An 18,072-nucleotide genomic window follows, 5' to 3' on the forward strand; every position below is an offset into this window, starting at 1 on the left:
CGCGCGGTATTTTCCGCACCATGGGCACAGCGGATTTGGTTTCCATATGTTTACATGGTACTGTACACCTGATGGAACACTGCTGCGAATCCGCTGCGGCCAATCCGCTGCGGATCCGCAGCCAAATCCGCACCGTGTGCACATGGCCTAATTCTAAAGGTATGTGCACACGCTGCGGAAAACGCTGCGGATCCGCAGCAGTTTCCCATGAGTTTACTATTCAATGTAAACATATGGGAAACAAAAATCGCTGTACACATGCTGCGGAAAAACTGCACGGAAACGCAGCGGTTTACATTCCGCAGCATGTCACTTCTTTGTGTGGATTCCGCAGCGGCTTTACAACTGCTCAAATAGAAAATCGCAGTTGTAAAACCGCAGTGAAATGCGCAGAAAAAAACGTGGTAAATCCGCCATAAATCCGCAGCGGTTTAGCACTGCGGATTTATCAAATCCGCAGCGGCAAAATCCGCAGAGGACCAGAATACGTGTGCACATACCAAAACCCTAACCCTAGCCCTAGCCCTACCCCTAACCCTAACCCTACCTCTATTCTAACATTAGTGGAAAAAAAAAATTCTTTATTTTTTTATTGTCCCTACCTATGGGACCTATTATTTTTTTTTATTTTGATCACTGAGATAGATTATATCTCAGTGATCAAAATGCACTTTGGAACGAATCTGCCGGCCGGCAGATTCGGCGGGCGCACTGCGCATGCGCCCGCCATTTTGGAAGATGGCGGCGCCCGGGGAGAAGACGGACGGACCCCGGCAGGACCGGTAAGTATGATGGGGTGGGGGGAGAGCACGGGGGGGGGGGGGGGGGAGGAGCACGTGGGGGGTGGGGATCGGAGCATGGGGGGGTGAATCGGAGCGCGGGAGGGGTGGAACGGAGCACGGGGGGTAGAACGGAGCACGGGGGGGTGGAACGGAGCACGGGGGGGGGTGGATCGGAGTGCAGGGGAGGTGATTGGAGCACGGGGGAGAGCGGAGCACAGCACGGAGGGGAGCCGGAGCAGTGTACCGGACAGATCGGGGGGCTGGGGGCGCGATCGGTGGGGTGGGGTGGGGGCACATAAGTGTTTGCAGCCATGGCCGATGATATTGCAGCATCGGCCATGGCTGGATTGTAATATTTCACCAGTTATAATAGGTGAAATATTACAAATCGCTCTGATTGGCTGTTGAAAGTGAAACTACCAATCAGAGCGATCGTAGCCACGAGGGGGTGAAGCCACCCCCCCCTGGGCTAAACTACCACTCCTCCTGTCCCTGCAGGCCGGGTGAAATGGGAGTTAACCCTTTCACCCGATCTGCAGGGACGCGATCTTTCCATGACGCCACATAGGCGTCATGGGTCAGATTGGCACCGACTTTCATGATGCCTACGTGGCGTCAAAGGTCGGGAAGGGGTTAAATCAGAGAGTTATGTGACACAAAATAGTTAATAAATAACATTTCCCACACGTCTACTTTACATCAGCACAATTTTGGAAACAAAATTTTTTTTTTTTGCTAGGAAGTCATAAGGCTATGTGCACACGTCAGGATTTCTTGCACAAATTTCCTGACAAAAAAAACAGACATTTCTGACAGAAATCCGCATGCATTGTTTTTCTCTCTTTTTTGCGCGGTTTTTATGTTTTTTTCGCATTTTTCCCCAATGCATTAAATAGCAGGGGAAAACGCAAAAAATCTGCAAAATTAATGAACATGCTGCTTTTTTTACCGCAATGTGTTTTGTTCGTGGAAAAAAAACGCATCATGTGCACAAAAATTGCAGAATGCATTCTAAATGATAAAAACGCATACATATGCATCCTATCGCGAAAAAAACGCGAAAATTCCTGACCGAGTCCACATACCCTATGGGTTAAAATTTGACCAGCGATTTCTAATTTTTACAACAAAATTTACAAAACCATTTTTTTAGGGACCACCTCACATTTGAAGTCAGTTTGAGGGGTCTATATGGCTGAAAATACCGAAAAGTGACACCATTCTAAAAACTGCACCCCTCAAGGTGCTCAAAACCACATTCAAGAAATATGTTAACCCTTCAGGTACTTCACAGCAGCAGAAACAACATGGAAGGAAAAAAATGAACATTTAACTCTTTAGTCACAAAAATGAACTTTTAGCAACAATTTTTTTTATTATCCCAAGGGTAAAAGGAGAAACTGAACCACGAAAGTTGATGTACAATTTGTCCTAACTACGCCGATACCCCATATGTGGGGGGGAGGGGGTTGGGGGAAATCACTGTTTGGGCGCATGACAGGGCTCGGAAGGGAAGGAGCGCCATTTGACCTTTTGAATGAAAAATTTTTAGCGGACACCATGTCACGTTTGGAGAGCCCCTGTGTACCTAAAGATTGGAGCTCCCTCACAAGTGACCCCATTTTGGAAACTAGACCTCCCAAGGAACTTATCTAGATGTATAGTGAGCACTTTCAACCCCCAAGTGCTTCACAAAATAATCCGTAAAAATAAAAAAAGTACTTTTTTTTTACAAAATAATTATTTTAGCCTTAATTTTTTCCTTTTCACATGGGTAAAAGGATAAAATGGATCCTACAATGTGTTGGGCAATTTCTCCTGAGTACACAGATACCTCACATGTTGGGGTAAACCACTGTTTGGGCACACGGCAAGGCTCAGAAGGGAAGAAGCGCCATTTGACTTTTTGAATGAAAAATTAGCTCCAATCGTTAGCTGTCACCATGTCGCGTTTGGAGAGCCCCTGTGTGCCTAAACATTTGAACTCTCCCTACAAGTGACCCCATTTTCGAAACTAGACCCCCCCAAGGTACTCATCTAGATATGTGGTGAGCACTTTGAACCTTCAACTGCTTCACAGAAGTTTATAACGCAGAGCCATGAAAATAAAAAATCATTTTTCTTTCCTCAAAAATTATTTTTTAGCCCACAATTTTTTATTTTCACAAGGGTAAGAGGAGAAATTGGACCCCAAAAGTTGTTGTCCAGTTTGTCCTGAGTACGCTGATACCCCATATGTGGGGGGGCCACTGTTTGGGCACACGTCGGGGCTCGGAAAGGAAGTAGTGAAGTTTTGAAATGCAGACTTTGATGGAATGGTCTGCGGGCGTCACGTTGCATTTGCAGAGCCCCTGATGTACCTAAACAGTAGAAATCTGCCACAAGTGACCTCATTTTGGAAACTAGACCCCCCCCCCCCAAGGAACTTATCTAGATGTGTGGTGAGCACTTTGAACCTCCAAGTGCTTCACAGAAGTTTATAACGCAGAGCCATTAAAAAATATTTTTTTTCCCCCACAAAAATAATTTAACCCCATTTTTTTTTTATTTTTCCAAGGGTAACAGGAGAAATTGTACAATTTTTCCTGAGTATGCTTATGCCACATATGTTTGGGTAAACCGCTGTTTGGGCGCACATCGGGGCTCAGAAGGGGGAGAGCACCATTTGACTTTTTGAATGCAAGATTGGCTGGAATCAATGGTGGCGCCATATCTAGACTGGAGACCCGTGATGTGCCTAAACAGTGGAAACCCCTCAATTCTAACTCCAACACTAACCCCAACACACCCCTAACCCTAATCCAAACTCTAACCATAACCGTGATCACAACCCTAACACCAACACACCCCTAACCACAACCCTAACCTTAATCCCAACCCTAAACCCAACACACAACCAAACTTAATCCCAACCCTAACCGTAATCCCAACCCTAATCCCAACCCTAACCCCAACACACCCCTAACCCTAACCACAGCCTAATCTTAACCCTATTTCCAACCCTAACCCTAAGGCTATGTGCCCACGTTGCGGATTCGTGTGCGGATTTTTCCGCACCGTTTTTTAAAAATCTGCAGGTAAAAGGCACTGCGTTTTACTTGCGGATTTAACGCGGATTTCCAGTGTTTTTTGTGCGGATTTCACCTGCGGATTCCTATTGAGGAACAGGTGTAAAACGCTGCGGATTCCTTGCAAAGAATTGACATGCTGCGGAAAATACAACGCAGCGTTTCCACACGGTATTTTCCACACCATAGGCACAGCGGATTTGGTTTTCCATAGGTTTACATGGTACTGTAAATGTGATGGAAAACTGTCACGAATCCGCAGCGGCCAATCCACACTCTGTGCACATAGCCTAATTCTAACCCCAATTCTAACCCTAACCCTCATTGCAGCCCTAACCCTCATTGCAACCCTAACCCTCATTGCAACCCTATCCCTAATTCTAACCCTAGCCCTAGTTCTAACCCTAACCCTAGTGAAAAAATAAAAATAAATATATTTTCATTATTTCATTATTTTCCCTCCCTATGGGGGTAATAATAGAGGGCTTTACTATTTTTTTTTTTATTTCAATCACTGCGATATAACCTATCACAGTGATCAAAATGTATCTGTAATGAATCTGCCGGCTAGCAGATTCGGCGGGCACACTGCGCATGCGCCCACCATTTTGGAAGATGGCGGCGCCCATCGCTGAAGACGGACGGACGGACACCGGGGGGTGGGATCGGACAGCGGAGGGGCAGAGGGGAGGGGAGCACAGAACGGAAGGGAGGAAAGACTGACAGCGGCAACAGATAGCCGCTGTCAGTCAGAGGGGGCAGATCGCGGTCTCCAGCCATGGCCGATGATATTCCAGCATCGGCCATGGCTGGATTGTAATATTTCACCAAGTTTCATAGGTGAAATATTCAAAATTGCTCTGATTGGCTGTTGAAAGTGAAACAGCCAATCAGAGCGATCGTAGCCTCATGGGGGCAAAGCCGCCACAACCTCCCCCCCACCCCCCGGGCTGAAGTACCACTCTCCCTGTCCCTGGAGGTCAGGTGAAATTTTAGTTCACCCTTTCACCCGATCTGCAGGAACGCGATCATTCTGTGACGCCACATAGGCGTCACAGGTCAGACTGGCACCGACTTTCATGACGCCTACGTGGCATCACAGGTCGGGAAGGGGTTAAATGTATTTTATTGGGATTTTATGTGTAATACCAACAAAAAGTAGCAGTGAAATGCAAGGGAAATCATACAAGGTTTTCTAATTATTTTAAAAATATAAATCTGAAAATTGTGGCGTACATTAGTATTCAGCCCCTGTAGTCTGAAACCCCTAGATAAAATCTTGTGTCCAATTGGCTCCAGAAGTCACAATTAGAAAACGGAGTCCATATGTGTGTAATTTATTGTCAGTATAACTACAGCTGTTTTGTGAAGGCCTCAGGAGGTTTGTTTGAGAATATTAGGGATAAAACAGCATCATGAAAACCAAGTAACACATCAGGCAGGTGAGGGACAACGTTGTGGAGAAGAATAAAGGGCAAGGTTATAACAAAAAAAAATAACCCAAGCTCTGAACATCTCGCAGAATACTGTTCATGCAAAAATTGAAGTATGGGACAACTACAAACCTACCAAGACATGGCCTTCCACATAAACCGACATCCCAAGCCAGAAGAGCACTAATTAGAAGCAGCCATGGAACCCATAGTCACTGTGGAAGAGCTGCAGAGATCCACAACGCAGATGAGAAAATCTGTATACAGAACAACTATGAGGCTGCCGTCACACTAGCAGTATTTGGTCAGTATTTTACATCAGTATTTGTAGCCAAAACCAGGAGTGGAGGAGTGGGTGATAAATGCAGAAGTGGTGCATATGTTTCTATTATACTTTTCCTCTAATTGTTCCACTCCTGGTTTTGGCTACAAATACTGAGGTAAAATACTGACCAAATACTGATAGTGTGACGGCAGCCTAAGGGTTCGCTCACATCTCCATATAAAAATTGGCAAATGCAATGTGAAAAAATTTGCATTGCACTCGCAATGATGTTATTCACTTAGGCAAAGTTCATCTTCAAGTTTTTCCTCACATGGAATTATGGTGAGGAAAAATAAAAAAACAAAAACAAAAAACGTAGCATGCTGAGCATAGCCACATAAAACGTCCGAGACTCACCAATGCAAGTCAATAGATGTGGAAAGGGGGGAAAAAAAACAAAAAAAAAAAACACAGACAATATGTGTCTGTTGCAATTTTTATACACCCATCTAAGGCCCCTTTCACACATCAGTTTTTTGCCATCAGTCGCAATCCGTCGAATTTAAAAAAAAAAAAAAAAACCACAACGGATCCAGCAACTGATGCCACCAGATCCATTTTTCTCATAGACTTGTATTAGTGACGGATGGCCCCACATTTCATCAGTCGTTCGCCGGATCCATCAAAAAAAATTTTTCCGGCGGCCGGAGACAACAGATAAATAACGCCAGCGACGGATTCCGTTTTTTTCAACTGAGCACACTCCAATCCAATTAGCCAGATCTGCTATTCGGATCCGTCCAAAAAACAGATCCATCGCATCAGTTTTTCACAATCTGCGACAGATCCGTTGAGCCAACTGATTGTGACTGACGGCAAAAAACTGATGTGTGAAAGGGGCCTAATAGGAAACCCGACATTTCATCAGCCAAGTACAGTAAATTCATAGCGTGAACTGTTAGAATGGAATAGAGTAGATACATAGACAGAAAGAAGTCAGTGTGATATATAGCTAGTGCAGTGTGTAGCTTACTTTACGTATATTTAGCTAGTAAAATTAAATGGAAAAAAAGGCCTGGGGTCCCCAGCATTTTTATTATCCAGCCGAGGGAAAGCAGGAAGCTGGTGTTATTATTTTGGGAAGGGGCCAATATCCATAAGGTTCCCAGCCTATTAAAATCAGCTCACAGCTGTCTGTATAGCCTTAACTGTTTTTTTTTTTTTTAAAAGGGGGAATCCTCACACAATGACGTGGGCATCCCTATTTTTTTAATAACCAACAAAGGCTAAGCAAAAAGCTGTCAGCTGAAAGTAATAAACTGAGAAGACTACCAGACTAACACCAACAGCCCTCAGCTGCCCCCCAAAAGGCGCATCCATTAGATGCGTCAATTCTGGCACTTAAGACTCGGATTTTTCCGCTTGCCCTGGTGCGTTGCCAAGCGGGGTAAGGGTCCTGGAGTTGATGTCAGTTTTTTAATGTCAGATGACATCTAGCCCAAGGGTTAGTAATGGAAAGGCGTCTATAAGGCTAGGTTCACACTGCTTTCAGTGTCTCCGGTAAACGGACTACGTTACACCGCAGCATAACGCAGTGTAACGTAGTCCGTTAACGCCGCCATTGAATGCAATGTCGGACGCATCGCTAGCGCACACCCACAATGGGCGTGCGCTAGCGATGTGCCGTCATTGAGTGACGGACCCGAGACGCGGGCTGCAGCGCTTCCGAGTCCGTCACTGCTAGCGCAGTTGGAGCTAGCAGATGCTCCATCTGCGCTAGCGCTGTGCCAAAGTCGGCACTTGCGTAAACCACCGTTTAGGCGCACGTCGTGGCTTGGAAGGGAAGTAGGGACTTTTGAAATGCAGACTTTGATGGAATGGTCTGCAGGCATTACGTTGTGTTCGCAGAGCCCCTGATGTGCCTAAACAGTAGAAACCCCCCACAAGTGACCCCATTTTGGAAATTAAACCCCCCAAGGAACTTATTTAGACGTGTGGTGAGCACTTTGAACCCGCAAGTGCTTCACAGAAGTTTACAACGCAGAGCCGTGAAAATAAAAAAAATCATTTTTCTTTCCTCCAAAATGATGTTTTAGCAAGCAATTTTTTTATTTTCACAAGGGTACCAGGAGAAATTGGACCCCAATAGTTGTTGCCCAGTTTGTCCTGAGTATACGGATACCCCATATGTGGGGGTAAACCACTGTATGGGCGCATGTAGGGGCTCGGAAGGGAGGGAGCACCATTTGACTTTTTGAACGCAAGATTGGCTGGAATCAATGGTGGCGCGATGTTGCGTTTGGAGACCCCTGATGAGCCTAAACAGTGGAAACCCCTCAATTCTAACTCCAACACTAACCCCAACACACCCCTAACCCTAATCTCAACTGTAGCCATAACCCTAATCACAACCCTAACCCAAACACACCCCTAACCCCAACACACCCCTAACCCTAATCCCAACCCTAACCCCAACTCTAACCCCAACACACCCCTAACCCTAATCCCAACTCTAGCCATAACCCTAATCACAACCCTAACCCCAACACACCCCTAACCACAACCCCAACTCTAACCCCAACACACCCCTAACCCTAACCACAGCCTAATCTTAACCCTATTTCCAACCCTAACCCTAAGGCTATGTGCCCACGTTGCGGATTAGTGTGAAATTTTTCCGCACCATTTTTGAAAAATCCGCAGGTAAAAGGCGCTGCGTTTTACCTGCGGATTTACCGCGGATTTCCAGTGTTTTTTGTGCAGATTTCACCTGCGGATTCCTATTGAGGAACAGGTGTAAAACGCTGAGGAATCCGCACAAAGAATTGACATGCTGCGGAAAATACAACGCAGCGTTTCCGCGTGGTATTTTCCGCACCATGGGCACAGCAGATTTGGTTTTCCATAGGTTTACATGGAACTGTAAACCTGATGGAAAACTGCTACGAATCCGCAGAGGCCAATCCGTGTGCACATAGCCTAATTCTAAGGGTATGTGCACACGGTGCGGATTTGGCTGCGGATCCACAGCGTTTCCGCAGCTGCGGGTCCGCAGCAGTTTACCATGAGTTTACAGTTCAATGTAAACCTATGGTAAACAAAAAACGCTGCGCACATGCTGCGGAAAAACCGGCGCGGAAAAGCAGCGGTTTACATTCCGCAGCATGTCACTTTCTGCGGATTCCGCAGTGGTTTTACAACTGCTCCAATAGAAAACTGCAGTTGTAAAACCGCAGTGAAATCTGCAGAAAAACCGCGGTAAATCCGCGATAAATCTGCAGCGGTTTTGCACTGCGGATTTATCAAATAGCGAAAACAGCGTTTCTGCACGGTATTTTCCGCACCATGGGCACAGCGGATTTGGTTTTCCATAGGTTTACATGGTACTGTAAACCTGATGGAAAACTGCTACGAATCCACAGCGGCCAATCCGCTGCGGATCCGCAGCCAAATCCGCACCGTGTGCACATAGCCTAATTCTAACCCTAACCCTAGTTCTAACCCTAATTCTAGCCCTAACCCTAGCGGAAAAAAAATAAAATATATATTTGTTTATTTTATTATTGTCCCTACCTATGGGGGTGATAAAGGGGGGGGTTATTTATTTATTTTTTTATTTTGATCGCTCTGATAGAAGCTATCACAACGATCAAAATGTACCTGTAACGAATCTGCCGGCCGGCAGACTCGGTGGGCGCACTGCGCCCGCCATTTTGGAAGATGGCGGCGCCCATAGAGCAGACAGACGGACACTGGGAGGGACACCAGAGGTCGGTAAGTATGAGGGGGGTAAATCGGACTGGGGGGGGGATGGGACAGGAGGACAGAGGGGAGCGGAGGACAGCAATGACAGGACGGAGGATGGAGGGGAGGAGATCGGTGGCAGTGGAGGGGACAGATTGCGATCTCCAGCCATGGTTGATGCTGTAGCAGCATCGGCCATGGGCGGATTGTAATATTTCACCAATTTTCATTGGTGAAATATTACTATCGCTCTGATTGAAAGTGAAAGCCATCCCTTGGGCTCAAGTACCACCCCCCTTGTCCCTGCAGGTCGGGTGAAATTACAGTTAACCCTTTCACCCAGCCTGCAGGAGCACGATCAGACCATGACGCATATGCTGCGTCACAGGTCGGATTGGCACAGGTTTTCATGACGCATATGCTGCGGCAAATTTCGGGAAGGGGTTAATTGTAATAAAATTTATACATTTTTTAATTTGTGTGTGTGGAACTCCGTTTTTTCTTTTTGTCCTTATTGTATATTGGGGGTATACACCCATTATCCAGTTATTATATGGGTAGCTACATTCACTTACCTAGATTTTACTTTAAATGAAATGGGATCCATATTCTGTGAGTTTGATAATATCATTTTAATCAGTATGATGGCACCAACCTGACATCGTTTTTAGGATACTGTGCATAATCATGCTGACAGGTTCGCTTTAAGAAACATTTTTATTTTATTTTTCAATATCATCCTGCAAGGAAACTTCGATAAGGGATCCTTTGCTTGCTTTGCTAATACGCTCTAGTACTACAGTATTCTCTCCGTGGTCAGTCTGACAGCCGAATACGCCTCCCTCCGCTGGTAAAACCTGATTTGCTGAGGAATATGTCAAATACAAACTGGCACGTTTTGGTGGGCTGTGCTACAGGAATCAAAAGCCTCGAGATTCCCAAATATTTCTTTTTATTAATTGCAAGGCGTTTGTGCCGGACCAATGCCTTCCTCAAGGGATAAAAACCAAGTGGCATATGGTAGACAAGGAAGCCATTGTCAGGCCTTCCTGTTGCCATAGCAGCTATCAGCGTCCCAGAATCGCACAATGGAAATGGGATGACAAAGGGAGCGACCATCTTTCTCAAATTCCTCACATGGTGCTGTCACTACCGACAGCGGCATATGAGAGATCAGCTGAGATGCTGCATAACACCCTCCTTCAACAAATGACACGGGCACAACTCCTGCGCCATCCATTGGATATGGACTGTATTAACGATTGAAGGAAATCACTTACACTTTGGAAACACAGCGATACCCATCTGCGGGAAGGAGTTTATCTTACCATGTTTCCTAGCTCAGATATTTTTTTTGTATTAAATAGCAATACACAATTTCCTTAAGAGACTAGAAATTAAAAACCTAACAAGACTAAGGCTACTTTCACACTAGCGTCGTATGACGAACGTCGCAATGCGTCGTTTTGGTGAAAAAACGCATCCTGCAAAGTTGGCTGCAGGATGCGTTTTTTCCCCATAGACTAACATTAGCGATGCATTGCCACAAGTCGCAACCGTCGTGCGACCGTTGCGTCGTGTTGTGGAGGACCGTCGGAACAAAAAAACATTACATGTAATGTTTTTTGTGCGTCGTGTCCGCCATTTCCGACCGCGCATGCGCGGCCGGAACTCCGCCCCCTCAACTCACAATGGGGCAGCGGATGCGTTGTAATAATGCATCCGCTGCCCCCGTTGTGCTGCGTTGTCACAGGATGCGTCGGCACGAGGCACTGCGACGGGCCAACACTAGTGTGAAAGTAGCCTTATAGAATAAAGTAGCAGAAGCAGAAAACTATCACTGAAATTAATTTAAGATGAGACACTAGGGAGAAAGTAGCGCAAATAGGGTCTTATCTGAGTGATTAAGCACATTGTACTAGCCTGATCAAGGATTCAAAAGAGTTTTTAAATCAATGTACAGCTGCTGCGGGTTGTCAAACTGATAAGAATGAAGGTAAAGGTACCGTCACACTAAGCGACGCTGCAGCGATACCGACAACGATCCGGATCGCTGCAGCGTCGCTGTTTGGTCACTGGAGAGCTGTCACACAGACCGCTCTCCAGCGACCAACTATGCCGGTAACCAGAGTAAACATTGGGTTACTAAGCGCAGGGCCGCGCTTAGTAACCCGATGTTTACCCTGGTTACCAGCGTAAAAGTAAAAAAAAAAAACAAACACTACATACTTACCTTCCGCTGTCTGTCCCTCTGCGCTCTGCTTCTCTACCCTGTGTGAGCACAGCGGTGACGTCACCGCTCTGCTTTCCGGCCGCTGTGCTCACAGTCAGTGCAGGAAAGCACAGCGCCGGGGACAGACAGCAGAAGGTAAGTATGTAGTGTTTGTTTTTGTTTTTTTACGCTGGCAACCAGGGTAAACATCGGGTTACTAAGCGCGGCCCTGCGCTTAGTAACCCAATGTTTACCCTGGTTACCAGCGAAGACATCGCTGAATCGGCGTCACACACGCCGATTCAGCGATGTCAGCACGAAGTCCAGCGACGAAATAAAGTGCTGGACTTTCTGCAGTGACCAACAACATCACAGCAGGATTCTGATCGCTGCTGTGTGTCAAACTGAACGATATCGCTAGCCAGGACGCTGCAACGTCACGGATCGCTAATGATATCGGTTAGTGTGACGGTACCTTTAGGGAAAATTTGTGGATACCTCCCGCACTGCTGTGTATGGAAGACGTCAATTATCCTTTCACGTTTCCTGTACACAGCAGTGCGGGAGAAATCCACAAAGCTTTCCTTACCTTCAGTCTTGAAAGGAGTTTAGAAAGATATTCTGCTGCACCATGGATTGTGTCTTATTCTTGGTAACGTCTTCTAAAAGAACTTACCGTATTTATGGACTATAAGATGCACTTTTTCCCCCCAAAAATTGTGAGGAAAATGGGGAGGTGTGTCTTATAGTTGGAATGCAGGCTTACCGGTTGGTTGTGGCAGTAGTGTGGCGGCCCCAGAGGTGCGGGGATGAGGCGCGGTGAGCGGTATGGCGTGAGCAGAGTCCCTTCCACAGGTGAGGTGACGCCACGGCCCCAGTATTCAAGGCGAAGAGCAGAGCCGGGTGAAATCACAGCTTTCTCAGTCGCGGCAGCCATCTTCCTGAGGCCGCGCCTGCGCAGATTGAGTTCTCCTATTCCCGGGGCTTCAGGAAAATTTCCGTGAGGCCGCGTGTACGCAGACTGAGATCGCGGCAGCCATTTTGCTGAAGCCGAGTTCGCAGATTGAGATCTCGGCTTCAGGAAAATGGCCACCGCGATCTCCATCTACGCACGCGCTGCTTCCCACGGCCATTTTCCTGAAGCCCCGGGAAGCAGAGCATACAATCTGCGTACGCGCGGCCTCAGGAAGATGGCCGCCGCCACCAAGAAACCAGTGATTAACCCGGCTCTGCTACTCGCCTTGGATATCGGGCCGCAGCATCAGCTCACTTGAGGTGACCGCACCTCTGCCGCCTCCACACCACTGACACAACCCCCCACATGGACGCCAGGCCGCGGCATCGCCCACCTAAGCAGGAAGGGACCCTGCTCAAGTGCACGCCGTACCGACCACTGCACATTATCATCACCTAACCTCTGCCGCCACCATGCCTCCTGTGACCCTGCTCTGCCACCGCCAGCCCACAGGTAAGATACCTTAAATTCAGACAATAAGACGGACCCCCATGTTATAAAAAAAAAAAAAAAATCTTTTTCTGCTATTTTAACCCCACCCAGTTGACCTGTGGAGGCACATTTGTGTGAAACGGCCGTCGTCTGTTCTCCTGTCCCCGCACCCCTCACTTACCTGCTGCCTCTCCACAGATGTCTAATGCCGCATAAAGCGAATTAAAGGACATTGTTTTTCAGCAATCTTGGGGTGAGTGCCACATCTTTTATGCTTACATAGTGTGTAACTCTAGTGTTCTGCTATATGTAGAGCACCGCCCATGGATGCATCAATTGTTGTGTTTTTAAGTCTGAAGGAAAGCCGGTCCCATATGTTCTATAGCCTGTGAAGATTGCTAGTTACCTGGTGCCGCTCAGTTCGGAATCTTGTTTGTTTGGCACACACTATTCGAGTGTTTGCTCTTGTTTTACAAACCTACATGGCACATGGATGTTACAAGTCCATTGTGAACAGAGAACATTAAGAAAAATGACTCACCTTTTTGGTCATTGTGGCAGAAAAAAGAAAGGTTTTACGATCGCGGGGAATTACTTTGAGAATTTTGTCAACCTACAGCAGATAAAACAAAATGAAGTTAAGCTCTGATCTAAGCCATATAAAGCAATGAATTATACATTATATTTTCAATTATTCTTTACGTAAAGCCTTACATTAAAATGTTAGTAAATTTCTGTGCTGACAGAGTCCCTTTATCTCTGAGGATTATCTGGTTAACGTTACATGATAGTAATTACTACCACATTACTAAAAGCAGGAACCTACAGCTTATAAATGCCCATGGTGGCTAGACAATGTTGGTAGAAATATTAGTAGGTACTAAGACGATAGACCTATTGTGTCCCCCCATTTCCTTGTAGATTGTAAGCTTGCGAGCAGGGACCTCACTCCTAATGTCACTGTTTAAATGGTCCCCGCTTAATTGTAAAGTGCTGCGGAATATGTTGGCGCTATATAAATAAAAATTATTATTATTAGACAAATAATGATATATGTGTGTCTAATTGTATTGATTTCTCAGGACCTCTAAACATTGTCTAGTCACCTTGTCGGTTCCTGTTAGTAGTGTGGTAGTGATTACTGTGACAGGCTAGCACATAGCGCCTGCCGCAGCACCTTCAAGGCACTTCGTGAGCGCCAGCATGCTTCTAAACTTAATGTCACATGATACCAATACAAACATTTTAGTTTGTACATTATAAACATTTTATATATCTACAAAAAGATTCAATTAATAAAGAAACAGTTGAAATTCTAAACGGTTCTTCTGAGCCACCACTAGAATATCGTTCTATGACAACTGGAAGGGGGTCAATCTATCAGCCCCCACTAATCTTGAGAATGAAGAGGCTACATGGGGAACACAAACATTTCCTAAAACAGTCATGTGAGGAAAACAGACAAGTGTTAATGAATCTAATGGAAAACCGGTACAAAAAAATTATTCAGGCGCAAATGTCTTTTTAATTGATTTAGGAAACTTTATTAAAAAATCTCATTACTTTTGCCAAAGTGGTTATAGTTTTGGAGATCACTCATCCATGACAATAATGCATTCCCATTCACATCGATGGGACCAAACTCACTGCATACCAGTGTAACCAAAGAATATTTTAACTGTGCATTTAAAGTAGCTTGTCCAGTAAAAGCAAATTATCACCTAAAAGAAGGGCAGATTAAATACGGATAATCTGGAGTGTGAGAGTCAGAACTTTTAATGTTGTAAGAATTAATGCTCAGTGCACATGGCCCTGAGATGCTCCATTCTTTCTCTATGGAGCTGCCAAGGCCTGTGCTGGACTTTTTCTGGCAACCCCATTGTGAATGAATAAAGCAATGTTGTAGTGTTCAACCTTCATCACAAGTTTGTAAGCGGGAAAATGTGTTCCACCAGGAATAAAAAGTATATTGTTGTCCCACCCAGACAGTCACTGAGCAAAAGACTGGCGTTTTGTACGTCAGTCCTAATCCACAGAGCACTGTAGTCACAAATATGTACCAGTGCCCGAGACGTACGCCGGTCAGAAATGTACACATCGCTGAGCTCAGCCCACTTCTCAAAAAGGTTGGAGGAGCTGGCAGAATACAACAAATGTCATAACTTATTTTAAAGGGAAACACTCACCCCCCCAGGCATTGGTAACTAAAAGAGCCACCTTGTGCAGCACTAACGCTGCATTCTGACAAGGTGGCTCCTTTAGTTCTTGTTCCTGGCACTGCTGAAAGAATCGTTTTTGAAATTTGTTCCTCATACCGCGAAATCGGCAGGGAGAGGCAGGTCTTTCCCCCCTAATCCAGACGCCTCCCAGCCGTCACTCAGGACCTCTGCGCACCGGGCGCCGCCTCCTCTTCTTTCATTAGCGTCCCCGGCCGTTATTTGTTTTTTTTTCCGGGCATGAACAGTTGCGCTGCTCTTCGAACTTACAGCGCAGGCGCCGGGGACGCTAATGAAGGATGAGGAGGTGGCACCCGGAGCACAGAGGCCATGATTGACGGCTGTGAGGCGTCTGGATTAGGAGGGAAAGACCCGCCTCCCTGGCGATTTCACAGTATGAGGGACATAGTTCAAAAACGATTCTTTCAGCAGTGCCAGGGACCCGAACTAAAAGAGCCACCTTGTCAGAATGCAGCATTACTGCTGCACAAGGTGGCTCTTATAGTTACAAATGCCTGGGGATGGGTGGGGGGGGACAGGTTCTCTTTAAACAGGGAAACACTTTTAACCCCTTCTCAACATATGACATACTTTTACTTTATATGGAGTGTCTTTGCCTTTGATAGGACCTCACCCCCTCCCCCCTTTTGCCCCATGAAAAACAAAACAATTAAAAAAAAACACATTTAATATTGCTGCATTCGGTAATCAAAATAAAAAATTTAATTCGATGTAAACAGTGTAATAAGAAAAAAAAAAAAAAAAAAACATAAAAATGCCAGAATTACCTATTTTTGGCCACCAAAACATAGCAATAAAATACAATAAGAGGCGATCAAAACATTGTATCTACCCCAAAATGGTATCAATAAAAACCATCAGCTCAGGGCACAAAAATAAGCCATCACATAGCACCAGATCCAGAAAAATGGAAATGCTACAAGTCTCGGAAAATGGTGACAAACGCAAAACCTTTTTTTCCATACAAATTTAGGAATTCTTTTCCACTAATTAAACTAAAAAAAAAAAAAAAAAAACAATACGGTGGCACATAAAGTTTGGGCACCCCTGGTGAAAATTACTGTTATTGTGAGCAGTTAGGCAAGTTGAAGATGAAATGATCTCTAAAAGGCCTAAAGTTAAAGATGACGCATTTCCTACATTACACTTAGCTAGGCAGTTCTGTGTAAATGCATTATAAAGCCCTCATTAGGCCACATGGGATAGTGCAATGTCTATATAACTAGATAGTATTCATACTATACTATATATGATAGGGAGATCAGATATACACAAATATTACCTTCTGCCAGTGTGCCCTAGTTTCTATATGTGAATGTTTTATCTTCTCTCCTTGTACTTGATTATGTCCAATAAACATTTATCCCTGTACATCCTTACTTGTTTGTGTATATACACTGCTGCTCCACACTTCCCTAGGATGGGACAGATGAGGGCTGATTCAGGAGGACAGCAAGGTACATGGCCCCAGCATCTTCACAATCAGAAGTAGCTTGGTGAGCAGGGATAGCTATGGTGCCCCTAGCATTAGGAACAGGATAGGTGCCCCGGGTTATCAGACAACAGAATAACAGGCGCAAGCTGAAGGTTTTACAATGGCCCTAAAAGGCCCCTGATCAGAACATCATTGAAAGTCTATGGATAGACCTCAATATAGCAGTGCATGCAAGACGATCCAGGATCTCACAGACTTGGAAGAATTTTCCATGGAAGAATAGATGATAATCTCTCAGACAAGAATTGAAAGACTCTTGTCTAGCTACAAACAGTGTTTACAAGCTGTATACTTGCAAAAAAAAAGGGGGTGCTAGTAGGTACTAACCATATGCCCATTTTTCATTTCGGAATTTTTAAACTGTAAAAGATGAAAATATAAATGATATACATTTTTATTTTTTCCCACTTAAACTACAACTGAAATGTGTCATCTTTAACTTTAGCCCTCTTAGAGAGAATTTCATCTTCAACTTGCTTCTTAACTGTTCACAATAACAGCAATTCTGATCAGGGGTGCCCAAACTTTTACATGCCACTGTACATGTTTGGTATCTGCATACTTGTAATGACCTGGAGAATCATATTGCCAGGTCTGTTTTACCACATGGTGAACATGGTAAATAAAACAAACATTTTTTGTGGAATTCCACTTTTGTTGCAATTTCAACTCACTTGGAATTTTTCCCTCTGTATTCCAGTATACTATAAAATGAATGGTGTCAATCAAAAGTACAATTTGTCTTGCAAAAAACGAGCTCTCATAAGGCATGTGGACAGAAAAATAAAAAAGAATCATGAATCTTGGAAGAAGGGGAAAGAAAAAATGAAAATAGAAAATTTGCCAAGTCATGAAGGGTTTAAGTTGGGAGAATGTAAAGAATTTCCTTTCATTTCATCCACCAGTACTAAAGAATCTCTCACCTCTGTCTCAAAATCCATGTTGAGTATACGGTCAGCCTCATCCATCACCAAGTACTTAATGGCTCGTAAATTGAATCCCTTTGTGTTTTCAAGGTGGTCAATAAGGCGTCCAGGAGTCGCTGTGTAAAGAAAGAAAATAAATCGGTGTCATGTAAAGAAAGCGCAAACAAGACGTTACATAGCAGCACGATCCCGAACAGCTGGGAACAGTCTCCATCACTATACAGCTTCAGCGGGGAGCGGTTACAGACGAGCACATCTGGCACTGTGTGGAGGTTCTCACTCCAGAATAAGCGTGTCCAAGTGATTGAGAACTAGCAAGCAAGCAACTGTCCTCTCCAGTCGGAGGTCAGCAGTGGGCATGGACAGCTGTTCGAATACTACTAAAAAACCACTGACCAGCAACTCCGAACAGAACAAGCCAAGTGTGAAACTGTGCAAGCTGCCATGACTGCATAATATACAA

General features: G+C 45.0%; 1 protein-coding gene across 1 annotated transcript in view; it reads right to left on the reverse strand.

The window, feature by feature from the left end:
- The window catches only part of DDX47 (DEAD-box helicase 47), a 131,934-nt gene that overhangs the window by 83,662 nt on the left and 30,200 nt on the right, over window positions 1-18,072 (reverse strand). Inside the window, exons 5-6 of the mRNA XM_069737098.1 lie at window positions 17,607-17,725; window positions 13,493-13,564 (exon numbers count right to left, since the gene is read on the reverse strand). Of these exons, the coding sequence (XP_069593199.1) occupies window positions 13,493-13,564; window positions 17,607-17,725 (191 nt within the window). The remainder of the gene's footprint in view (window positions 1-13,492; window positions 13,565-17,606; window positions 17,726-18,072) is intronic.

The sequence above is a fragment of the Ranitomeya imitator genome, chromosome 8 (assembly GCF_032444005.1).
Source record: "Ranitomeya imitator isolate aRanImi1 chromosome 8, aRanImi1.pri, whole genome shotgun sequence".
Taxonomy (NCBI): Eukaryota; Metazoa; Chordata; class Amphibia; order Anura; family Dendrobatidae; genus Ranitomeya; species Ranitomeya imitator.